Source organism: Oreochromis niloticus, linkage group LG17, assembly GCF_001858045.2.
Source record: "Oreochromis niloticus isolate F11D_XX linkage group LG17, O_niloticus_UMD_NMBU, whole genome shotgun sequence".
NCBI classification, from domain to species: Eukaryota; Metazoa; Chordata; class Actinopteri; order Cichliformes; family Cichlidae; genus Oreochromis; species Oreochromis niloticus.
Genome location: NC_031981.2, coordinates 37,980,735 through 38,006,362, shown reverse-complemented (window position 1 = coordinate 38,006,362; position 25,628 = coordinate 37,980,735). Strand labels below are relative to the sequence as shown.

General features: G+C 43.8%; 2 protein-coding genes across 10 annotated transcripts in view; one reads left to right on the top strand and one right to left on the bottom strand.

Moving 5' to 3' along the window:
• The first annotated feature begins 517 nt into the window (after positions 1-517).
• On the top strand, positions 518-20,310 carry ppp6r2a (protein phosphatase 6, regulatory subunit 2a). Of its 5 annotated transcripts, XM_025899691.1 has the most exons (26): positions 518-958; positions 1,383-1,481; positions 4,129-4,234; positions 4,427-4,596; positions 5,877-6,131; positions 6,707-6,893; positions 8,492-8,629; positions 8,717-8,782; positions 8,890-9,002; positions 9,401-9,514; positions 9,697-9,823; positions 10,059-10,211; positions 10,511-10,735; positions 10,829-10,893; positions 10,984-11,099; positions 11,179-11,264; positions 12,098-12,178; positions 12,284-12,381; positions 12,715-12,772; positions 12,993-13,120; positions 13,221-13,345; positions 13,426-13,567; positions 13,678-13,766; positions 13,892-14,066; positions 14,770-14,874; positions 18,891-20,310. In XM_025899691.1, exons 5-26 carry the CDS (start codon positions 5,905-5,907, stop codon positions 18,937-18,939), a joined length of 2,667 nt encoding a protein of 888 aa, XP_025755476.1. In that variant the 5' UTR covers positions 518-958; positions 1,383-1,481; positions 4,129-4,234; positions 4,427-4,596; positions 5,877-5,904; the 3' UTR covers positions 18,940-20,310. The 5 variants fall into 5 exon arrangements, with proteins under 5 accessions (XP_025755476.1, XP_019202215.1, XP_019202214.1 ...); XM_019346670.2 differs by lacking the exon at positions 1,383-1,481; XM_019346669.2 differs by lacking the exon at positions 4,129-4,234.
• A 1,545-nt stretch (positions 20,311-21,855) lies between these two features.
• The window catches only part of sbf1 (SET binding factor 1), a 54,417-nt gene continuing 50,644 nt past the window's right edge, over positions 21,856-25,628 (bottom strand). For all 5 annotated transcript variants that reach the window (XM_005475599.4, XM_019346666.2, XM_019346667.2 and 2 more), the window contains 4 exons: positions 25,263-25,468; positions 24,994-25,081; positions 24,777-24,908; positions 21,856-24,328 (listed from right to left, as the gene is read on the bottom strand). In XM_005475599.4, the coding sequence (XP_005475656.1) occupies positions 24,230-24,328; positions 24,777-24,908; positions 24,994-25,081; positions 25,263-25,468 (525 nt within the window). In that variant the 3' untranslated portion in view covers positions 21,856-24,229. The remainder of the gene's footprint in view (positions 24,329-24,776; positions 24,909-24,993; positions 25,082-25,262; positions 25,469-25,628) is intronic.

Sequence of the window (25,628 nt, the reverse complement as noted above, 5' to 3'; positions counted from 1 at the left end):
TAAGCAGTTTTCTTGTCATTTCTTTCTGTAGTCTTCAGGAATTGTACTCCAGTCTCCAGGGAAGATCATTAATCTTATTTCAGACATAATTAGTCCATATCATTACAAGAAAAGAAAAGCACTCTTCTTTGAATGTTGCCCACTTTTTGTTCCATTCTCTAACAAGATGCGCTCACACTGCTTGGATCATGTTGATTTTTCGGGAGGTAAATCTGATAGTGCCATTGTGCATGTCTCTATCCAGGTATGCTTTTAGTAAACAGGAAGCAAAACATAAACAAATGAAGTGCGGCTTATATCTCTAAAGAATGAGATTTTTTGTAAATGTATACTAGTTAAAATGCAATTAAATATAAATAGCACTCTTCAGACAGGTCCTTATAGCAGCACGTTCTGAAATAATGTGTATCTCATGTGAAAATGAGGAGTTTGATGCGTGATAATAGTGTCGCATCACTCAGCGCTTTAAGATGTTTTGCAGAGCTCGATGCACTGTCTCAAGTCGAGGCACGTTCCCGATGCGCGCGCCCGCAACCATGTCGCCATTTTGATTCGAAAAATATGACTGAGTTTTTCCTGCTTTGCGTGCTAAACTTAGCCCCGCGTTTGAATTACTTTGTGTGCGAGTACGTATCATACACTCTGCATTTGAAATAACACGGATTGTTATTAACACCACGTAGTCATTCACGCGGGGCAACAGTTTATTTTGTAGTCTTCTTAGCCACATTTGACTATCGTTAGCTAAGTTGAGCTAGCTAACGGCGGTCTGTGCTGTCGCAGACTGACCCCTTCTTCAAAACAAATCACTATTCGCTCACAGGCTAGCGTATGTTAGCTCATACGGCTAGCTAACAGTAGCTGGACAGCTAGTGATTTAGTAGCTGGCTGCTTAACGAAAAACTCCAGCAACAACTCGGATCACACGGAATTACTCGCAGCGGACATTCAACCAAAGGTACGTTTTAATCGGGAATTCTTATCGTGAGTTTGAGCGGAGAGCTAATCTTAACTCTGCTGCTGCAGCAGCGACAAAGTTAAACCCAAGTTAGAGAGCTATTTAAGTTGGTCGCTCAGTACACGTTAACCGTTGGTAGCTAATTAGCTTATGTGCTAATCAGAGAAAAGGAGGAACTAACCTTAGCTGAGTTGTTCCCCAACTTTAGAAGTTGGTGTCTAAATATCGTGAATTAACACTGATCGAGATACCAGTGCTGGTCTATCGGCTAACTTCGCACAAGGACTCAGTAATGGCTGTTGGATTACTTAACCGATGTTAATGTAACGTAGTCGTTAAGTGTTAATGTTTAGTCCCGTCGACGTTAACATAACTCATTTTCTCACCAATACGTCTCTTTAAATGCTGCATCTGTTTTTTATAGCTCGGAGACTAAAGAGCCAACGTTACTTTAGGGGTGTTCGGAGTCGGCTGAGGCCAGCAGCAACGCAGACTTACTGAGTTGGAAGTAACTACACACTCTGTAGGTGAAGCTGTAGTTTAATCTTTCATGTTGGAGTTACTGGTGACTGTAGCATCGATCCCATATTAGTCTGGTATCATTTGGACATTTGTGCCCTCCTCTGGAGTTGAAGTAAACAGAAATCTGAGCCCACACCGTCAGTCAGTTGATGTGCATTTCATGCCAGTACTGTGGAAGCTCAGCTTACATGTCTTTAGTTACACACCAGTGTGTCTCTTATTGTCAAACAATTTTAAGAAATCACTTTAGTTACAACAGTTTATAAAATGTGGCACGTTACCAAATTCCCATCATGTGATCAAAGTCTGAAGCCATGTCATGGTTGACGGCTGACAAAGGTACTCCATAATGTTAACTGTTAACTTCAACTATTTTGGGACCATCACCTGTATTAGATATGTCTTGTGCACTTAATCTTTTTTTTTTTTTACAGCTTCTGTGCTTTAAAATGCAATTAAGCACTAAACTGCAAAAACTGCAGCTTCTGTTTGCCCTCTGAAGTGTGCGGATTGGTTAATCATTTGGTAGCTCATGTCACAAGGTTTCTAGTACAACCCAGTGAACACTGATTCGCTATCAGCTGGACCTTTATTTACATTCACAGTGAGTAAAAGGAGAGTTCATGGCAACAGTCAGGTGGGATTCCCTTTCGCTTGATTGTACAGCTTTTTTTAACTCGACTAATTAGAGGCTGTCATTGGCTCACATCATCCACATGTGTGCCCTTTGTGTGCCATTGTTCCCTTTTTTCCATCATCTCTTACATGTGCCAGAAGTCTGTTTTTGTTGAGGTTGACTCTGGTCGGTTCTATTTTGGATGTAAAGTCAAGCATTTGCTTTCCTGCTCGGTGTCCACAGGGAGCATTCAGTGGGTTATTATTGCACTTGTGTACTCTGTAAATGCATGCCAGATGGACGCTGCTGCTGCTGCTGCTGCTGCTGCATGTGCAAGGAAAGATCCTCCTCGGGAAAATAGGAAAAGAAAAATGGGGAAGCACTTTGATTTCCTCCTGTAGTTTTACTTCCACGGTCAACAGTTAGATCTGTTGCACTGCCCGCTGAGACACTTTGGCTTTGACAGAGTCAGCAGATGTAGCTGTTTTGTGTCTTTGCTTGTGTGTTAGGTTGTCTAGATTAGCTGCCACAGTAACTGCATGGGGGGGGGGGAAACAATCCAAACAGCCTGGTCACAAAAGCATTTCGTACTTTATTATTACTTTTCTCTTATTTTAATGGATTCTAACATTATGTTACATTGAGCTTTTAAACCAGAGAAGAGGGGGAAGTTGACCTAAGCAGTCAATGTGTAGAGTAATGAGCATGCACAAAGCATTTGTACAAAGTGTTACTCTGTCATATATAGAAAGTCAAAGAGGTGTATTGTCAGATAGCCATGGAGAAGTCTTCAAATAACGAGGTCAACTTTGGTACAAGTAGAGCTGGGCGACATGGAAAATAATCTTATAACAGTATCTCACGTTGTTCCCTGTCAGTTGGTATTGATACGTGTCATGATATAAATCACTGTTTATGCTCAACTTAAGCTGAATGAATAGTGGAATTGTAAAGCACTTTGAGGGTCTCGAAAAGCGCTATATAAATGCAATCCATTATTATTATTATTATTATTATTATTATTATTAGTAGTAGTAGTATTATTATTAAATATTAGTAATTTTCTCTCAGAAATTGAACGTAATAACATCTTTATGCAACGATATTTTAGTTAACATAAGTATCTAATAAACTAAATAATTCTCACTGGTCAAAAGCAAAAGAGAGAACTCACTTCTTCAGGTCAAATAAATAATGCCTCGTATTTATATTGAGGAACTTGGGGACACTTTTTTACGTGGAAAAAGTTGTTTTAATGAAAAAACACATTCAGGAAACTCCAACGTGAAGAAAAGCTTTGTAGCTGCTGCCATACACCACCTTTTGTGTTACACAGAAAAACCTGCAGTAAAGTTGCCAAAGTCAAAATAAAATATGCAGATGAACCGTTAAATTAGTCTGATATGATGTTCAATTTAGGCAGCTTCTTACCAACCGCCCTGCTTTATAGGAAGTGATACTTGTAACAAGAAGGATAAAGGGGGGAAAATGTATACTAGACCATATTTATGTCAGTCTTCAGTGAAACATATTGTATTACATATATACATATATTTCTTTTTTTTGTAAGACAGTAAAAGTACACATGGGTGACTGACTTGGGTCTGTTAGGCAGGACACTGAATTATTATTAATATGGTCTATGGCGTGTCAACGTCAGTCAGTAACATGTTCACTGTTCAGTTCAGTTGTATTTTATTTATATAGTGCCAACAACAGTTGCTCAAGGTGTGAAAACGCCATCAGAATGTCTGTTTTTTGGAGCAGGAAATGTTGCATCCAAAGTGGGGGCAAACCTCGGAGAATGCTGATGTTCTTGCTTTTCTTCATTGTATTGTTTCTTTAAAGACTCACACATGCACACTCATTCACTAGCCCACTTACACAAAATGCCCTCCAAGAAGAGTAAAGGCAGTTTTACTTTGTGCTTAGGTTTCGGTAGTATGTATGACTTATTTACTGTACTTTTGAATATTTATTCTAAGACATTTTTTTTCTTTAAAAAGTGTGATTGTTTTTTTTTTTATGGCAGGTGCGTGCAATGCGAGCGCTTACCTGTTTGGCAGACGTTGTGTGCACTCAGAGTATTAAAAACATTGGTTTCCATTATAAAAAACTGCAGTGAAAGACCTGTGGGGGTTTGTTTTTTTTCTTTGTCTTTTGAACACAACACATGATGTAAATTATTATTATGTATTATTTCTCATTAATAAGACAGAAGTATTTCTTATCCGATTTATTGATAGAATAAGCAATAGGTTACTTGATTACTAAAATAATTGACTCTTGGTACCTTTTGTCAGTTAATAATCAACCTTCCTGTTGTGCAGGGTATGGTGAGCCTCTCAGCGTCCCATCTCCTAAAGAGGCCCGCGTTTTAAGAGGAGACCCATGCTGATAAATGCCAGGCCTCGCCACACTCTCTGTCGTCTGCACAAACACAAATGCCTGCCTGCCCGTGGGGGAGGTCTGATTAAAGATATCCACATTTCATCCACTGGTATGTGTGAACACTTTACTGTCAGGCATTTGTGTCTTTTTCTAGTTACACTATGACTGTTTACTTGGACCAATACCCTAGCTGTTGCAGAAATGTGCGTTTAAATCATGACAACGTTTTCTGTCTTAACTGATATCGCCTCCATGCTACGTTAGATCGTCAGTTACGGTCCAGTTTTGAATTTCTACAGCCATCGACGCTGCCTGATGTCTCACAGCTTAACACGAACACTGACAATAGGGCTGTTCGATATAACGATATATATCGGATTACGATATAAAAACGTCTATCGTTTCATTTTACACTATCGTTTGTTTCGTGGTGTCGCAAAATAAACTGTTTACGGCAATATTTTTTCATTATTTTGATGGTCACTGTAGTGGCTATATTAATTTCCTAAAGTTCTCTCTTTCTCTTATATTTAATATAACCACACTACAGACGGACAAGCGCTTATTTTTATGCGTTGTCGTTAGCAACAACGACGGTAAAACCACCTCGTGTCCGCTTGTTTATTTTCCACATAAACCTTTCACAATAAAGCTCAAGATCCTGTTGAGACTTTTCAAAATAAACTGAATCACGTGAAAGATGCAGAGTGTTTACGGATGAGAAGCAAAAAAGAGCCGTCAGGTGCTAAAAAATAAACCTTAGACTCAAACGTTAGAACAGGCTTTTCCCCGCAGCACGCTGTGTAATAAATACTCACAAAGAAAACGGCGGCCATTACAACCTATGTCTAAAAATGTATCGTTTCATGCATCAGTTAAAACACTCGACTCCAGGTACGCGACGCCCAGCTGGAAACGCTTCACGCAAGTCGAGCTGCCCGACATTCACAGAATTTACAGAAAATGTTACATTTTTGTGATTTATATCGTTATCGGACGATAGATGTCTTAATATCGGGATATGAGATTTTGGTCATATCGCACAGCCCTAACTGACAAGGCCATATGTTTCTGTCTCATAAACCTATGAAAAATTCAGTGCAGGCTGTATGATGTGCTCTACATTAATGCAACAACTACAGTTGGCTAGATCTTACACGAGTCACATTAGGCTGTGAGAGAATACTGTTTACAGGACAGATTAAAGATAATCCCAGAATATTACCGTTCCTGTGAACATTGTCTTTGGTATAAAACGGATAAAAGTACTAGTGCTGTACTATTCCTCTTGTTTGTTTACACCAGCTCGTAGCCCCTGCTTCCTCATCCCAACCTTTCACTCTTAACTTTCCTACTCCTCTCACGTCTCTCCTCGCTCTGTCGGCCCAGGGCTGTGTCCCCCCTCCCAGCGGCCACCATGTTTTGGAAGTTTGACCTGCACACCTCCTCCCACATTGACCAGCTGCTGGACAGGGAGGACGTGACGCTGAGAGAGCTGATGGAGGAGGATGACGTCCTGCAGGAGTGCAAGGCCCAAAACCGTCGGCTGCTCCTCTTCCTGTCCCAGGACCACTGCATGCAGGAGCTGGTCAGCCTCATCACCACAGAGCCACCTGCTGATCTGGAGGAGCGAAGCCGCTTTAAGTGAGAACCCACACTGACACTCAGAGACTGCTGGGAGAATGAGGACATTACTTACTGGTTATAATAGAAGACTGGGAGCAAGACGAACACAAAGTGGACCAATCACCTATTTCCAAAGACAGATGTTGATCCTATGAGTTGGACAATTGATTTGCCTTGATTTTAATTAGACACAAGCACCACGGTTAACTCACTTGTTCAGTTAATAATTCAGGTCATGGGTCACATAGTAAAGAAATCTAACTCTCATGCACATACACAGGATTTAGGATTTATGAACTTTTTATCAGCAGAATGCTGTTGTTGTTTGATATACACGTGTTGGTATTTTTAGATTAAATGCTTAAGTTTATATGCACTGTTGTTTGAAAAGAACGCAGCAAAAAGAAATTGTTACAGCTTTTTGTGTTTATCCACTTTTTGCTGCTGTGATTAAATCCCCACACATTTTGAAACTGTAACCCCATCACATTCATTTTTCCTTCATTCAGACTTGCAGTGATACTTTGAAATCTTTAGTTTGACACAGAGATCTGATCTTAATATCAGTCTGCTGTTTTTTCCCCCTCTGCAAGGTTTCCCAATGTTGCTTGTGAGCTTCTGACCTCAGATGTTTCCATTATAAACGATAAGCTGGGTGGGGATGAGTCTCTCCTCGAGATGCTCTACCACTTCCTGGAACAGGACCCACCTCTCAATCCTCTACTAGCCAGCTTCTTCAGCAAAACCATCGGCAATCTCATTGCCAGGAAAACTGAACAGGTAACTGGTAAAAAAGATATGAATTCCTCTCAGATTAAGTGAATCGTTTAGGAACATTTCCACACACCAAAGTTTCAGAGAGTACTAGCAACTGGAGCAGGGGTGTTTTGTGGGGTCTGCTGAGTTTCCTGGGAGTCAATAGAAACGCTCGTCCCGGGGGTGGGCGGTATAAACGGTATACAGTAGAAATGATATAAATTTGGCTAACGGTAGAGATTTTGACTATACCGCTCTACCGCGATAGCGCATGTTGATGGTGTCATCAAGCTGCGCCTGTTTTTGTCAAAATTATCGCAACGGCTGCAAACAACATCATTTGCAAATTATGCCGGGCGACAGTAATCGCAAAGAGACCAAGCACTTTTGGAAAATGAGAAAAGCCAGAAACTGCGCTTCCTCCACTTCCGTACCATTGATTCAATAATGTTGAATTCTCTCCAGCTGCTCTATTCCCATGTTGTTGCAGTATGTTAATGACTAACCTCGTATTGTGGATGGATTATCTCAGTTGTTCTCCTGACTGAAGTTTGGTCCGTTTACAGCATCCTGCCATGCGATCGCATTTGTCCCTAACCATCAGGAACCCTCACGTTAACTTTTATCGAGTGGAAAAAAGTTAGCGTTCATCCTCCAGCTTCACTATGTTTATGTTATGCTAACATAGCTGTGTCGCTAGCGATCACGTAGCACATCATTATATAGCAGCTAGCCCAACTTCAGTAACCCTACAAACGTCACTGCTGTTTAGTTTTCTGTCTTCATTTATGTTGGAAGTGATAGCAGAGCTGTACGTTTGAATGTTTCAGAAATCTCTCAGTCAGAACATGCTATATCATGTTTAGGTGGAAGCTAGCGAGCTAACTTCCTGCTAACTTCTAACTCTGTTAAATGTAATAAATCCTGTTTTCATGGATGCCTGGATGTTAAACTTAATAGTTACACCTGGTAAAGCAGCAACACTGATCATTTTATTAAAGATGAAAGAATTTAGACAGTTTTTAACTCTCAGTGATGCCACAGTGTTCGTTTGACTTTGGGACCTGCAGCGGTCGGAGTTTAGGACCCAGATTCCTCCGCGAGGCTCCTGACTACGGCAGCCGTAATGCTCCGACAATCCATCAAGCGGTGCAGCTTAGTAGCCAAAGTCGTACTAAAACATTTTTGACAGATTCCTGAGCGCCGTGTACCACATAAAATCTGTTTGAGGTCAGTAAGCACAACCAGAATTCATACATGAGGCACATTGTCAATTTTTGAGAAAATGAAAGGATTTTAAGCGCGCCTTATACTGTGTAATTACATTATACAGAAGAAAAGAATATATCGCGATATATATCGTTACCCCACATGCTTCAAATTATACCGTGATATGGATTTTAGGCCATATCGCCCAGCCCTAGCTCGTCCCCACTTTGGGAAGTCCGCCTGTTCCTCCAAAGGTTCCAGATTAGCATTGATCCGGCCATCCACTGGTATGTGTGGAAAGATTCCAGTGAAAACATGCCGACAGAGCATAAAAACCCACAAATGTGAAAATCAAAGATTGACATTAGCTGTCTGTTAAAATCCACAGTATTTCACCTTGTGTCATTTTCCAGGTTATTACCTTTTTAAAGAAAAAAGAAGGCTTTATTGGTCTGGTGCTGAAACACATTGACGCCTCTGCCATGATGGACCTGCTGCTTCGCCTCATCAGTTGTGTGGAGCCTGCCCCTTTGAGACAGGATGTTCTGCATGTAAGCTACTGAAATGGCTTATATGTCCTCTGAGTACGCTCGAACCTGTCGAATGATTTTAAATGATGCGTTTCTTTTGAATCCTAGTGGTTAAATGAGGAAAGGTTGGTTCAGAGACTCACAGAGCTCATCCATGCTGGCAAAGATGAGGAGGTGAGTGAGTGGAAAGCTTGCTGTGCTGGCCGAGTGTCATCACGATGCTGTCCTAATCATTTCTATTGATGGGTTCCAATAATTTGATTGGATTATTTATCTTTCAGAGACAATCAAATGCGTCCCAAACGCTGTGTGACATCATCCGCCTTAGCCGAGATCAGGCCAGTCAGATGCAGGAGAATGTAGAAGCTGACCCACTATTGGCTGTGCTAGAATCGTAAGTTTGCAGAGCGCTTGTATGTTTGTAGTAACGTACAACTCTCTCTAGGAACTGTGGGGATAGCTTTCCCACATCACTCCATGCCTGCTCTTCCTGCTCTGTCCACACCACACACGGAAACACACCAGTGTTTTTGTTGACTGTTGTTTGCTTAGTTCTCGATCTGAAATGGAGAGGCATTAAGAAAACCTCAGGTTGTAGCATGTGTACACACAGACCTGCTGGCAGAGCCTGTTTGACTACAGCTTTGATTTTGTGTGTGTGTGTGTGTGCGCGCGCGTGTGTGGGTGTGTGTGTAAGTTTGACTTTGTGCCTTTTGAAAATGCTTCCTTTTGCATCAGGAGCTAACACATTGTTGCTAGCTGGCCTGTTAATGGTGCATAAATGTGTTCCAGGCAGGAGAGCGTGGCAGGGCTTCTCAAGAACATGTTTGAGGGGGAGAGGAGCGAGGCCTCCATCGTTAATGGAACTCAAGTGCTACTTACCTTACTGGAGACCAGGAGGTCTGGGTGAGTCCCTCCAGTTCTTAATCATTAAAGATGTAAATTGTGTTAATTTTGGTGTCTTCCTGACTCTTAAGTGACATCATGTAGTAAATTTGTATTTTACTCGCCTCTTTGTTGAGACAGTATAAAAAACCCGTCACAGTCACTGAGCTGATATGCTGATTGCCTCTGCTTGTGTCTGTCAGGTTGGAAGGGCTGATGGATCTGTATTCTCAGGGTTATGAAAGGTCTTACACTGTCAACAGCAGTATTTTAAATGCCATTGAGCCCCATTTAAAGGACTTCCAGCAGCTTCTTCAGGATCCCCCCAAGGTAAAGATTGCAGTGTAGTGCAGAGTCCAAGCATGAAGCATAGACATGGTGTAATGCAGCCTGGTAGGTGGAGCCTTTGAACACTGTAGTCACTAGTTGCATGTCTTGAAATGGTACTGCATTGGTCTTATTTTCCAGTATTGAACAGCTGACCCTGTTGTTTTTTAAATTTCATGTTATAGTTTTCACTTGATGACAAAACAATGTCCATATGCTCCTTTCACTCTTTCCTCAGAAAAGTGCAATATTGACGACCTTTGGCCTTCTAGATCAGCCACTGGGGAATGCTCGCCTTCATGTGGCCCGGCTGGTGGCTGCCCTGCTCCAGACCAATGCACCCAATATCTGCCAGGAGCTCTGTAACCTTGCCACCATGGACCTGCTACTGGTAAGGCTACCTTTTCTGGAAGATGCTTTATAAGATGCCGTTTGTATATTGAACACGGTTTTGGGAAATTGCATGGGATTTGTTCGACGTTAGTTGGGAAGCACTCTTTACCCATCTGTGAAAGCAGGTTCAAATAACCCTGCCCTGCTGTACTGGTTCATGGACACTGATAAGTCTCCAATATTACCAGCACGTCTTAAAGGGGCACAGAAACAGTTGTTCATGTTTTTTCTCAGTAACTTGCTAAAATGTTTAAAATGAAATGTGTGTACTGGAATTCCTGTGTCTGCTTCCCGTAGGATCTGTTCTTCAAATACTCCTGGAATAACTTTTTGCACTTCCAAGTGGAGCTGTGTGTGGCCTCTATCCTGAACCATCCTTCCTCAGAGGAGCGGCCAGGCCTAGGCCTGCAGAACCACGAAGAGAGCGCCACAGCGTCCAGCCCTCAGGCGCAAGAGGAGGACGCGACAACAGACGGGACGAGCGACCCACAGACCTCCATCCACGGTGCGCTCGTGGCACATGTAAGTGGTTACACATGTCCTGCCCTCGTCACGCGACACTGAGACATCTCCACAAAATCACAGCGCTCACATGTTGCTGTTTTGAACTCTTAGCTCTTCCAGAAGTGTCGATTGCTTCAAAGGATCCTTGATGCCTGGGAGGAGAACGATAGAATACAGTAAGAGTCTTCCTTCTGTAGGTTCCTGTGTTATTTTTCTTAAAATCAGTGCTTTGAGTTGAAGGTAATAAGGGTGTCTGTGAATGTCAGGGCTGATGGTGGTACCAGGAGAGGCAACATGGGTCACCTGACTAGAATAGCCAACATGGTGGTCCAGAACCTGGAGAAAGGACCAGTACAGACCCAGATCTCTGACCTCATCAGAGGTATTTATAGAATTGTCCAGTGTGACTATCAAATCTTCCATTTTAACTGAAAATCATTGACAAGTGTTTGTTTTTCCAGAGCTGCCAGAAGACTGCAGAGGTCGCTGGGAGAGCTTCGTGGATGAGACCCTGAGAGAAACTAACAGGAGGAATACAGTAGAACTGGTGAGTCCCTCCCACCAAATACCTGGCAGGTACAGCACTGCAGAAGTCTGAGGCAGGTGAGACAATGCTGTGAACAAAGAATGCTTTCAAAACTGGGAGTGTTAATCATTTATTCTCATCAGTCAACAAAATGCAGTAAACTAACAAAAGAGAAATCTAAGTCACATCAACGTTTGGTGTGAGCACCCTTTGCCTTCTTCTACGTACACGTGCACACAGCTGTTGAAGGAGCTCGGCTGGTAGGTCGTTCCAAACATTGTGGAGAACTAAGCGCAGATCTTCCTCACATCCTTCTGTCTCTTCATGTAATCCCAGACACACTCCATGATGTTGAGATCAGGCCTCTGTGGGGGCCAGACCATCACTTCAGTACTTGTTCTTCTTTATGCTTAAGATAGTTCTTCATGACTTTGGCTGTGTGTCTTTGCACAGTGCTGGAAGTCTCATTTCCTCTTCTTCTTCTTCCCCCACGTTAAGTCCAGGTCTGCGTCCTGCAGCCGCAGCAGTGAGTCAGGACAGGAGCATGCAGCCCACAGCAGTGTCAGAGCAGCCAACCTTTTCAGCAAATTTGGGCGTTTGAGATGATTTACCGAATAAATGAAAAATATCAGCAACAAAACTCCAAAGTGTCGTTAATGAATAGGCAGTATTACACTTGTCACTCAGACGGGTTTGGTTGTAAATGCTGCACTGGTAGCACTGGTAGCACTGGTCTTCTACATGACCTATGTACATTCCAATAGACTGACACATTGGTCGTTTTCCTCCGCATACTCTAACGCTGCGGTGACATATGCTGTTGCACTGAGCTTGTTCTGCACTCTGTCCTGCAGGTAAGCACTCACAATATGCACTCGTCCAGTGAGGACGATGACATGGAGAGCCCCTTCCCCAACGACCTGTCGCTCCAACAGGTATCGCAGCCTCGCTGAGAAGCAAATCTTAACACGCTGTCGCACCACTCACCATAAAACCAGGAACAAAAGTACGAGCTCACCAGTTGTGCTTGATCTTCACAGGCTTTCTCAGACTATCAGATCCAACAGATGACTGCCAGCTTTGTGGATCAGTTTGGCTTCAATGACGAGGAGTTTAGCGAACATGATGAAAATATCAAGTAAGTCTTCTAAAACAGCACGATTCATCTCAGACAGGAGTTCAGAGAGTTTTCATCCTGATCTGTAGTTTCCAGGGATTCTTTGGGAAACGCCTTCACATTTCTGTAATGCAACAGCGGCCAGCATGTTTCTGACTGCTGGCTTGCAGCGACATAGGATAACTTTGGTGTCTTTGTGTAGTTCAGATAGTTTAGCCCTCCAGGTATCACAGGAGGAGGCTGCTCGAGCTGCCGCAGAGTTTATCGAAATCTCCCAACAAAGACACGGAGTTGAGTTTCTAAGCTTTATGTAACGTGTGTGTTGTTGCTTCTGTGTGTGTTCTCCCTCCTCAGTGCTACGTTTGACAGAATCGCCGAAATAAACTTCAATCTAGATGCTGATGATAACAGTGTAAGTGTGTGTGATTCTTTTAAAACTCGTCCAATGATAGGAGTGAGCTCCGTGTTTCTGCTGCCACCGTCACTGATGCGCTGCTGTGCAGTGAAAGGACCAGATCAATGCTAATTAGTCACAACATGCTCCTTCTTAAATATGCATCCATAAATATGTGTTACAATGTTTAACCCATGCAGCGCAGTCCCACTGAAAGCTCTCCTTTCATTGTTTACAGGCCAACGCAGCTGCATTTGAAGCCTGCTGTAAAGAGAGGATACGCCAGTTTGACGATGCTGAAGAGGAGGAGGATATCTGGGACGACAAGGAGATCAACTATGCAACACAAGCTAAATCCAGAACAAGGTAAAGCTGATGCCGTGTTTCATCATCGCTGCACTTTGTTGCATGCCGTGGATTTCTTTCATTAACCCTTTAACTTAATGAGCTTCTCTCTTTCTTCCAGGTTCGGGGTTTCTCAAACCTCAGAGGGAAGCTCCAGGAGCAGCATGGAAAACGGAGGTCGGGAGCGGGACCGTGGATCTGAATCGGATGAGGACGAAGACTCTGAGCAGAACACGTCAGATTCGGGTAGATGGGAATGCAGCCAAATGTCACACTAACCTGTAAACAGCCCCTCAGGTCTTAAAAGTGTTTTGTGTCATCTCCAGGTCCTGGCTGGACAGCAAATTTCAGGGATTCTGGAGAGACCGCAGCATCCCAAACCTCCCCCGGGTGGGAGAGCTCAGCAGGGAGCGCGGCAGAGACACAGACTGGCTGGGCTAACTTCACTGAGTTCCAGCCTTTCTCTGGGTGAGCAGTCAGATTCCATTTGCACAGACACGAGAGCTTCTTACAGACCGCACTGGTGACGGTCTTCATAGGAACGCGATGCTCAGTGCTCTCTTCCTGGTTTCCCACAGTACAGAGACAGATCCCAGGTGCAGCTCTCCTGTGGAAACGGGCAGCAGTGATGTCGATAAACAAGCCAAACAAAACCACGAGAAGAGCGGTGAGTCTCACGTCACCGCTCTGGTCGGCAGATCCTGTCCAACTCACAAACACCTGTTCTTAATTGGAGTTGGCAATAAATGAAGAAAAGTGTAATAACAGTATTTTTCTGCATGTGTCTGTCAGCAGATGTTAGTACCTCCCCTGGTCCAGCAGGAGAAGGGAGAAAGGCTCCACTCGTGGCCTCAGACAGCAGCTCCTCCGGAGGCTCTGACAGCGAGGAGGATGACAAAAATGCTGGTGCTCCTCCCACCTCAGAAACAGCCAGTGCCCCGGGCAACAAGACGGCTGACCTCAAAAGGTGTGCATCGTCACGTCTTTCAGGATGTATCGTATCAGTAAAAACAGTTAGCCGTTTAAAGCTCCGTGAAACAGAAGGTTAAATAGGCGAACCTATGGAAGTATACGGCGAGTAAAGCATGAGCCCCGAGCGTCTACAAACAAAACCTGAACAAAGAAAGAGAAACGTCACTTTGGGATAAAGTCCTGAGACTGTCCACGCTGCACACACACACAAAACCTCTGTGTGTGTGTGTGTGTGTGTGTGTGTGTGTGTGTGTGTGTGTAAACATCTATATTTGAAACATAATTACCACATTGATGTAATTATAGACTGCGCTGGAATTTGAAATTGCTGCATGCATTCAGTTGAGCATCGCCCTGGGAGCTCCTCTGGAGAAGTGTAAAGACTTGTGGTCAACTACAAGTTTGTCATGTTAACATGGAGCTGAGCTCCACACAGACATGAGCATTTCTGTGCCTTTGTATGACAGTAGTGGGTTCATTTTCACATGCTCAAATCTAAATGGACAGTTGGCTGTCTTCACAGTAAAAATGATGCATTCACAGACTGCACGGGTGTCCATGAGTGTAGCTGTTCTGTGTTTGTTTCCATCTGCCGGTCTCCCAGGTTGATTTTACAGCTAAAAGCACTTTTCCTGTACTGCAACCATAATAAATCAATAAATTATACATATATATGTGTGTGTGTGTGTGTTCTGCAGCGAGGAGTGCCCGTCTCTGGAGAAGCTCTCCCTGTCAGATCCTCCTACAGCTTCAGAGCAGCAGCCTGCCGAGGATTCACCTGTAAACATGCAGACTGACAGGAAGTAAGTAGCCACTGCTGCACACTGTCAGGATTTCAGTTTTGGTTGATATTCAGTGTAGCATCTTTGAAGGAGCTCCCATCTGTACTCTCAGTATCATTATACTTCAGCTGTCTTTGTCACAAACATCTTTGAAACAGCTCGAGCTAAACTCAGGTTTAAATTGGCGTGTGATCGTTTTATCACTCAGCTGTAAAACATATTTTTCCTTCGGGCTGCTGTGCAGAAATATCGACCTTTTGTGGATAGATTGGAATCAGAGCAGTTGTGTTTCTATCAGTTCAATTCAGTTTTATTTATACAGCACCAAATCACAACAACAGTCGCCTCAAGGTGCTTTATATTGTAAAGTAGACCCTACAATAATACATACAGAGAAAAACCCAACAATCACATGACCCCCTATGAGCAAGCACTTTGGCGACAGTGGGAAGGAAAAACTCCCTTTTACAGTTTTTTCTGATTGCTTAAGCACATTTTTTGTAACTATTGGCTATTTTTGCAAAACTCTACACACAAATAAGAAAACTCTTCACCCAATCAGCAAAACATTGTAGTTTTCTTGTAAAAGCGAATAACCTTTGCTTAACTCACCACACCTTTGTAAAAATGGTATTTTTGTATCCAACAGTTAACACAAGCCATCATATTAATAAGCACACAATGCACCAACTACACACTGATGGTATGAATGAAAAACACATCTGGCTTTTGCTTTCTCTGTGCACAAGGTAGGCCATGTCAGTTTGAGCTCATACTTTTGTCATAGATCCGTAAGCATAGAGGGATCCAAACTTCAAGTACTGGTGTTTATTCACACACATCAAAACAAACACAAGTGTTTATTTCCAAGTATAGGATTATTTGCAATCACCATATTGACTATATGGGTTTCTTGGTCTGCAGTGAACATGCTTCCTCTGCTCCCAGCATCTGGTCGTCTAGCAATTCTGTAAAGTAACAATTTCAGTAATTTTACATCTATGGTATTGTTGTGTTTCTCATTAGCATGGCAGTGCTACAAGTCTTAGTGCAAAGTGACTGTACTAACCGACTCTCATTTCAAAATGTCCTTATGATGCTTGCTACAGTGTAGCGGCTCGAGTTAGGCTGAACCCGTTGGCCAGCTTCCCTCAGGGTCACTCCATGGTTGATTACATGGTCCACTATTGTAGCTCTGATGTCATCAGCAATTCTATTTCTTACTCTTCTTACCCTTCCTCTCCCCCCTCCTCGTCCTCCTCTCCCTCCTCTTGCTCCTCCTTGTCCTTGTCGTCCTCTTCATCCTACTTCTTCACCTCCACGTCCTCTTCCTCGGCCTCCTCTACTTCTCACTCTTCCTGCTCCCTCCATTGTACTCCACACACACAGCTTACCTGTATTATAGTGCTTAGGCTGATTGCAAAGGGAACTAATTATCTAAAAAAGTTGTCACATGTGACAGTGTGCCAGACAGTTGATAAAATAGTGTAAATAATGGCCATAAATGTGTATAGTTTTGCTAGGAGTGTGTTGATAATTTGGAAATTGAGTGTAAAGCAGTGAGTTGTGTTTACAGTTCTGCAAAAAGAGTGCTGTGCAGTGGATTGTAGCTACAGGTTTGCAAAGTGTGTGTTACAAAATGGCAAACTGAGTGCAAAGCAGTGTTTGTGCTTTTAGTTTTGCAAACTCAGTGAGTGGTTTTGCTATAAGTAATAATAGTTTTAGAAATTGTGCTATAAGAATCACAGTTAGGGTTTAAGCATTCAGAAAAAACTGTAACAGGAAGAAACCTCCGGCAGAACCAGGCTCAGGGAGGGGCGGGGCCATCTGCTGTGATTGGTTAGGGTGAGAGAAGGAAGACAGGATAAAGACATGCTGTGGAAGAGAGACAGAGATTAATAAGCATGTCAGTGCGCGAGCTCAGCTGGGGAGTGTTTCTATCCTTCCCTGCTGCCTCGAGCATCAGCCTCTCATCACACTGTTAGCGGATGTAGTTTGGTTGAAAGATGAAACTGCTCCTAGTGCATTTCTTTACACGTAAAACTGCACAATAATCCTGCATCTGCAGTGCAATACATCATGGGTTTGCTAAGAAAATGTGATGCTGCACAATAGTAGTCATGAAATATCATGACAATAGTCAGTAAATATAGTGCTACATGTAATAGTAAATAATGCTTTAGCACACAGCATGATTGAGTATGCATCGAGACGCATCTGTGAAAGTCAAAAGACGCTCGCAGACGAGCTGACGCTGTTCAGCAGTGTTGCACAGTTTGGATCACATGTAGACTCCAGCAGGGGTGGAGAAGCCTGCTAAAGAGCTGAGCGCCTGCAGATGTGACCTCTGGAGTACTTTTAACATGTTGTTGTGTAAAACAGACACATGGCCTTCAAAGAATCATGAAATCAGTTAACTTGGATTACACTTTCCAAATAGGAAGAAAGCCCCTCTGGTTAGAAACACATCTTTGTTATTAAGTACATTTAGTTGTTAAAGCCTGGGAGTAGTGCTGGGCGATATGGAAAAAATATTTATCACGATATGAATTATTTTATATCACGATAACGATATATATCACGATATACCACCTGACCTGTGGTCATCTGGAAAGTATGCAGTCTTTAAACAGCGAGTGGAGAGGGTGCAGTCTTTGTTTTGAGTTACTGTAAAGCATGTCGCAAATCCGGGTGCATGTAAAGCAGCACCATGTTGCAAAACAACAAGACAGAGTTTCTTTGTGAAAAATGTCATTTTTTTATACTTTATTTTCTCTTGCATAAAGTTAAGAGTATGTAAAGTGAGAAGACAACATTAATATATTTGCACAGGCTATTTAACCCTTTAAGACCTACCATAGAACCAAGTCCGCCAGAGCTTATCTTAAAATTGATTTATTTTGAGTGTCTTCATAGTTTTATTTTTGAGATACACAAATTTTTATATACTACAGGAAAAATGAAAATAAATAAATGCAAATTTGCAAAAACACAGCATGTGCATCAAAATAAACGATTTACAGCAGTGTAATTTGACTTCTAAGCATCCCAGAAACGATACAGAAGAACATAAAGTCAAACATGACTTTTAAAAACACCAACATAGGCTTTGAAGCTTAAAAAACTACATTTTCCGCGAAAATGACATCACTTCCGGTTTCGGACATGTAATGGCGGACATGCGATAGTTCGCGCTGAGTTATATTCCAGCGTAGGAAGTGTTATGAACAGCTGATCGGATCGGCAAAACCTGTTTCTGGAATATTATGTTTTTGTTGCTGCAAGTCTGGAATATTATGTTTTTGTTGCTGGAAGTGCTTTTTATGCAATTTTTGCAAAGCTATGTGTGGAAGGAAACCGTGACCTAGGGCAAGCTAATGGAATAAGATGTAAGTACAACTCCTACCGTTTCATATGCAAAAAAACCCATTATTGCGCTACCTTACGTGGTTACAGTTCTACAGGGATTTAAAAATAGTTAGGGAAAACGGAGTTTGCCTGCTCCGACCGGTTTTAAAGGGTTAATGATATATTTTATGTAATAATTTGTAAAATTCGGGTTAGAAACGATAGAAACGATAGAAGACAAATGGCACGATAGAAACTTTTCTATCGTCCACACGATATATATCGTCATATCGCCCAGCACTACCTGGGAGTATATTTAGTTGCTGCATTCACACTAAATGTGAAGCAGCACCTTTGCACTGCATTCATGTTAGTGGAGGTGAATCTGCAAGTGTCAAAGTTTGTGCATTTGGGGAAATGATATCGGAGACGCCACTCTCAATCAGAAGTGGAGCTCAGGGTTATTGCTGGCTCAGCTTTCTGCTTTAAATGGGAAACAAAGGAAATGTTACCCACTCACACAATGAGGCAAACCTTTGTATTTGGAGCTTGACAGCACCAGGCTGTTCCATACGGAGGCAGCAAACCGCCACCATAGCAGACAGACTGCAGTCTAACAGCATGTAGTGCTGGATGTGCATCGTGTGTCTCCTGCACGCAGCTGACTGTTTCCTTTGTCGTCCCAACAGAGAGGAAACGCCACCGCCCCAGGAAGTGTCAGTCAACGGGCCCGTGTGAGCGCGAGTAGGCGCAGAAGCCCCTGAGAGACGGAGCCGCAGACTGTCAGCCTCCTCCAGAGTGACTCCCCTAAATAACCTCACTGCAACTACGGTGTTTTTACTGAATCACTCTGCCGTGTTATTGGACCTGGACACTGCCAATCGACACCAATAACGAGGCAGCAGAACATGTATAAAAAACAACCCCCCCCCCCCCCAAAAAAAAACCCCCCCACAAAAGCAAAAAGGAAAAAACTAAAAAGCGAGCCGGAGCAGAGTGCAGAGGAATCTTCTTCAAAGCCTTTTCCTGATGTTGCACATGATTCCGTGCAGTTTTAATGTAGCAGCGATCTTTGAAACGACAGAGTCCGAGGGGTAACATCGTCACCGTTATTTTTTTTATGTCCTCAAACATTACTCTCCCGCCTCCCACCCTTTGGGATTTTACATGGGCACCCCGAACGGATAGCACAGGCCAACTTTAAATGATGCCTCAACAATAAATACGTTGTTTGTTTTTTCCTTCAAGCTTTAGAAAAAGCACTTATGCAGCCATTTACTGTACATTATAGCACAATGATGTAAGTGTTCTACCTTCATCTCTGCTGGTTCTGTCCTCACATCAAGGTTTTTATCCAGTGTTTGTTTTTTTCTCGTTTTGGTCGCTGTTGATGAAACATCCCTTACCATCGTACGTCACCAGGTTTCTGAATGTTTTGAAGTGCTTCAGGACGCTCTGTTGAAGAGGAGGAGAAGCGGGTCAATGAACAGAGCTCTAATAGTATTACTGTCTTTTGCTCATGTGCAATAATGTCAATTAGCCATTTTATTTAAAAAGAAAAATCAATCTGGCATCAGAGACTCATTGGGTAGTTTCAGATTTGGATATGATCTCAATTTTCTCTTCTTTTACTTTAGTGCATGTTTAACCGGCTCTCTGTTGACCTAGCTAGTGAGCTAAGACCTTCTGATTGTATTGACCTTTAAGTTCTTGCTATCCCCCTTAAATCAACCAAACTTTATCTACCTATATACAAATATTATCTACATTTATAAGTAATTTTACAAGCAATCTTGAGATTACTATTTTTGTCTGTTCCTTTTCTCTCTCTTTCCACCAAGCACTTACTCACAGGGGGAGAGTGACATTTGGTAAGAGTGACGCTGTATGCCCCCCCCCCCCCCCTTATTATTATTATTATTATTTTTTTTTTTTAAGGTTAATTTTATTTTGTTTCTGAGCAGCAGAATTGGAAGGAGTGCAGGTCTGAGTTCTGCAGAGCTACGGACCTCTTTGGTGTACTTAAATCATTTGACAGCGATCAGGTTCTATGATTATTGTTAAAAAAATTCAAATTAAAAGTGTCTGGCTGACCACATTAATACCAAAGGCTCTGCTTTGCTGGTCTGGTGTCATCTTTGCACTTGTGCAGTGTGTTTTCAGTTTTCAGAGACTTTCAGAGATTCAACACCTCATGTTTTATAGTGCAGGGTAAAGACCCACAAAAAGACCAACCTCTATGAGCAAGCACTTTGGCGACAGGGGGAAGGAAAAACTTTTAACAGGAAGAAACCTCCAGTAGAAGCGGGCTCAGGGAGGGGCGGGGCCATCTGCTGCGACCGGTTGGGTTTGAAGGACATGGGACAAGAGACGCTGTGGGAGACAGAGCCAGAGAGCAATAACTAATGCAGAGTGGTGTATAAACACCAGTGTGACTTTATGGGGGGGTGTTTATTTTTTCTAGTGCTTTCGTCACTGGAACAAAAAAAAAAACCACCCTCCAATGAGAAGCTGTTCAGAAATCATGTGATCAGCTCATCAATGTGGCCAAAATTGCTTCGGCGTCACGAGAACTGTAGAGCAGCCACTCAGGGCCTGAACACGTTCGGTTTCAGTTTCTTCCCTCCGACATGTCTGTGCAAACACCACTGCTGCACATCTGGCGTGCACACTTTGCTCCTCCCCCTCTGCTGGGTTTTGTTGTTCTTTCCTGCCTAAATCACCGTGGTAACCGGGTCAGAGGGTTTTGTGTGTTGGTTTAAGATTTTCATTTGCTCTTTTATTTTCAGCCCCACTGGGACAGATCCACTCTGAGGGTGCTAATGTGCAGCTGTGAAGTTAGAAATAAACAGCCGCACAGAAGCTCTGCATTAATATGATTTTGCGCTAAATCCAAACATTGCATTTTACCGTTTTTGTGTTTAGATTTGTAGCAACATGTCGTCGTCATCATCATCTGTGTTGTTCGGGGCAGTTTCGTGTTGGTGTGCAGAGAGGGCGTCTCTCTGAGGGCCGCAGGTTTAGTCCATCCAGCTAATGCTTGGAAAGCCCGGCTGTGCTTTTAAAATGTCAGGAACTAAAATGTTCGCTATGTTCGGTTAACCAACAATCAACCATCACAGGTTGTCATGAAAATGGATTGTGATTTAGTAAATCCACGATGCGTTCACCTCAGATCACGGCCCTGTGTTTGCACACTAATAGTTTACAGCCTGTTTGGGTTTTGTTGATGCTTCAGGCCTCTGCTGCGACTCTCCTTACTAAAGTGGACTTGTTGACCATCCGGTTTAGGTACCAAGCTTTTGGTTTAACTGGTGGAGTTGGATCAAACTGTCGCACCCATCCTTGAACTGTAAAGCTTCCCTGAACACACGCTGATGTTTCGCTAACAGAAACGAGCACCTGCCAGAATATCCCAAAGTGCAGCTGAGCAGATCATCTCGACACTCGGGAGCTTGCACGTCACATGATGTTTATCAGCAGGTATTTAGTTTGCTCTTCTTTCCAGTAATGGGAAGTGGAAAGTGGAAAACACGTGATCTGCAGGTGAATGATGCAGAGCAGCGGCTTCCTGCACAAACAGCTGTTGACCGTGGTGCAGTACTGGTGCAGTACCTGTGCGGCTGTTTGCAGACAGACACGGACACGTGAACGTTTAAACCCACAGTTTTTTATTTGGATTCTAAAAACTTTATCGACATGATTGACAACATAACCCGGCTCAGAAGGTCATTTCTAATTTAAAAAAAAACAAATAAATAAAACTGATTATGTCGTATTCTTGGGGCGATGTAGCCGTTTCAGAGATGAGTAAACGAGAGTGAAAAAGGTGAGCTGGGGCCGACACGAGGACGCAGCGAGCTTTCTCCCACACGTATCTGTTCCTCACCCAAACCATCGAAGTGATTGTTTGACCTTTCACTGTCTGAGACGCAGGGACCTGCACAGACACTCATAGGTAGCTGATAACATTTCATCATGCTTGGACCGCTAATACCAGGAAATCCTACTGAAATACACTGAGGAGCATCAGAATATTAACCAAGAAGATGGCAACCAGAACAGACTGGAGATGCTCAAAAAAAAAAAAAAAAAAAAAAAAAAAAGGATTTTATTAGAACAAATAATTTATTCACAGGATCAGCGTCAATCAGTATTCTTAGAGAGTTACTAAACCCACTGAATATTTCTATGTGTTTGTTATCTTCAATCTCACAACGATGCACCAAGCCAGTCTGCTGACCCCGGCACCAGGAACATCTGACCTCTGACCTTTGTTAGTCCACATCGTCCCATCGCTGTGGGCGAGCAGCGCGGTAAAGAGGCTTCCTCTGCCACTAACACGCCCTTTCCACTCTAATGTTAATGGTTCATGTTTAAGGACAACTGTGTTTACACAAAGAAAAAAGACACTAAGGGTTTACATTTCCAAAAAGCATTAGTCACATTAATACAGAAATAAACAAATGGCACATTGAATTCCTAATTTCAAAATAAAGTGGTGCTTGAGGAACTTTACTGAGGAGACAAGTTAAATAAATTACTACCATAAACATTACATACAAATCTGGAGTAGTATATACAAAAGAGTTATTAGCACAAAAACCTGTGTTCAAAGACAGCAGTAGGACATATTTTACAGAGCAGGGTTTGGGTCAGAGTGCTCGATGCTCGTGGAGGGACAGACACAGCTGCTGACATTAAACCAGATGTTTGAAACCTCCACAGCAACCACGTGCTCCCAGGGCCACGGCGCTCGTGCTGCATCGCTGAAGCCTGAACGTTCACGTCTGAACACAACAACCTGGAAACTCGTGAGCAGGGCTCACACACGCCTGTGTGACCTTCCCCACCCCGCTGTCACTAAAGGAAACGACAGTATTTCACTAACAGCTCTTACGGTCTCGTGTCTGTTCTGACTGATGGCTGAGGCTCATTTTAAATTTGGAACTTCTGCCAACAACAACATCGAGAAAAGAAAATGTTCTGGTCTTTTAATAATATTCGAAATGTTCAGTTGAATCAGTCCTCGCATACGTCACACGAGTCATTTTAAAGGCTCGCCTGCACCTGCCTGCAGCGTGAGCACGAGGGGAGAACTCTCTGTCACCACGTCTGCATTTACCCGCTTCGCTCAATCTTAGAGGAGGAAGCTGGTTACGTAAACTACGAAGGAAATCAGAGTGAACAAAGCGATTCCAGCCAGAGCTCAGAGTTGAAACAGACACAAGACTATTTAAGCAGTTAAAGAAATACGGGAGTTTTCCTCCCCCACACTCGGTGTGTCTCTCTAGACCATCCCATAATATCCCTCCTCTAAAACGTCTCACCTTCTGGGTCTCCTTCTACCTGTTTCATAAAGCAGTCCCTCCTTTTCTCCTTCAGCATCCCTTCAGAGTGTGAATGTTAATAGAGCACAGCGTAGTGAGGGGACCTCTGTAAACACTGTCGGTGAAGAGTCCACCGACACTCTCAACACCTGCTGGGCTCTCCTGGTTTGATCTCTGCCAGCGGTTCATGGCGTTCACAGTATGTCGTTGCCACACGTGGAGGACAGCCGGTGAGCGCTGACCTCCTCCTGGTAAGTTGAGATTTTCTTAAAAAAGCAAAAAAAAAAAAAAAAACTGAAAGGAAATCCTTCATGAACCGTTGACAAACCCTCGTTCCAGCCGCTTCCTCTTGAACTTCCTTCGATCGCGCTGCGCTGCGTGGAAGGCAAAGAGGAAGAACGTCTGCTGTCCGACGAGCCAGCAGCCGGATCCTCGAGGTCTGTACGAGGCCGGGCCGACTGCAGCTCCTCCGTCATTCCTCCCCAAAGTGTGCGACAGGGCAGTGAGGTTAGTAGGAGGGGAAGAGGGCGGGGGCGGTTTACAGGTGGAGGGTCTGGAAGGATCTTCATGCTGCAGCTACGACAGCGAGTGGTTCTTTGTGGTTTTTTTCTTTTTATAACAAAAACACTGAAACATTTGTGATGCAAAGTCATTAATTCAACACAGAACAGAGCACGGTGGTCACAGGCTCCTCGTCTCTATGCGTCTGACAGGCAGCTCTGAACACTGTCCATCCACAGCTGTGCATTCAGGCTGTCCTGGGCACAGAAGTTGTACACTCGTTTGGTCGTCTTGAGCTGAAAGAAGCAGAGAGAGACCAATCGTTAAATACACACAGATTGATAACAGCAGGCTCTCCCGGACGTTCACTGGTTTCTCCATGGCAACCTGCACTGACTCAAGCCCGGTGACACAAACGACGCATTAACAGCCCTGCCGGAGCAGTGCAGACTGCAGGGGGAGGGGCTCCACCGTAAGTCTGGGGCTCTCTGCAGTCGGCCTGTTGCCTCGTGGCAGCGGGCGCTGCACATTTCTCCTGCCTCTGAAAACAAGCTGGGCTCAGCTCAATGCTATAACCTACAGAGTTTCATGTAATGCTGAAACAAAGGCCAACTGTGTGCGCATCAGAGCTTAGTGGGGGTGGTCTCTGCCTCCCCATCAACGCTACAGGGGAGCTTCAGCCAACCCAGGCTCACTTCCTGTCAGAAACGAGCCTGGAACAATGCGGCGAGGGAGCAAACTCACATCAAAGAAGGCTTTCTCGTCAATGTTTTTTGGCGCTCCCATGGCGGGCGTTCCCGCGGTGACAGACTCCACCTCAGCCAGCTCGATCACTCCTTTGCACTCCTTGTCCTGCCTGCTCTCGTAGTATCTGAGCTGCAGAGGGAGGGAGAGAGGCCCCATTAAACCAGCAACAGGCCTCCTTGAGACAAAGCGGGAACCCTCCTCTGCGCCGTCTTACCTGGTGTTTGGTCTTATCCAGCACAAACCACCGCGGTTTCCATGGTTTCAACAACGCCCCTCTCTTGAAGAGAATTCCTTCAAAACTCCTGGAGGCCAAAACACAAGTAAAGACATGTCTGAGTTGTTCTCTGACACCACTGCTTCTACGCTGCACAGTTTATCTATAGCGATGTCTAGAAAGCAGAGGGCCTGTCACACGGCAGCAGAGCTGGGAGGAGTCACGTCAGCACGAGGGTAAGTACGACGCCCATGCTGGCAGGTACAGACCTGTTCTCGCTCTCGCTGCTCTGGAACTGGCTGTAGAGGGTGCTGGTGCTCGGCCGACCGGGGACGGGCGTAGAAGTGGCGCTGGCTTCACAGTCCAGAGCCAGGTTGATGGAGGATCCCACACCGCTCTCCTGCAGGTAAACGCCCTGAGAACGCCGCTGATGGCTCAGGTTGGATGACATCAGCAGGGAGCTGGAGAAGGACGGCTGCAGAGGAAGCAGATGATCAGCAACTGTCCACACATACTGAGCTACCACTGTGTGTGTGTGTGTGTGTGTGTGTGTGTGTGTGTAACCGTGGCTCAAAGACAACAACCACACACAGCAGTACAGACTGTTCCCAGGGTTAAAGCTGCAGGTGTGTGAG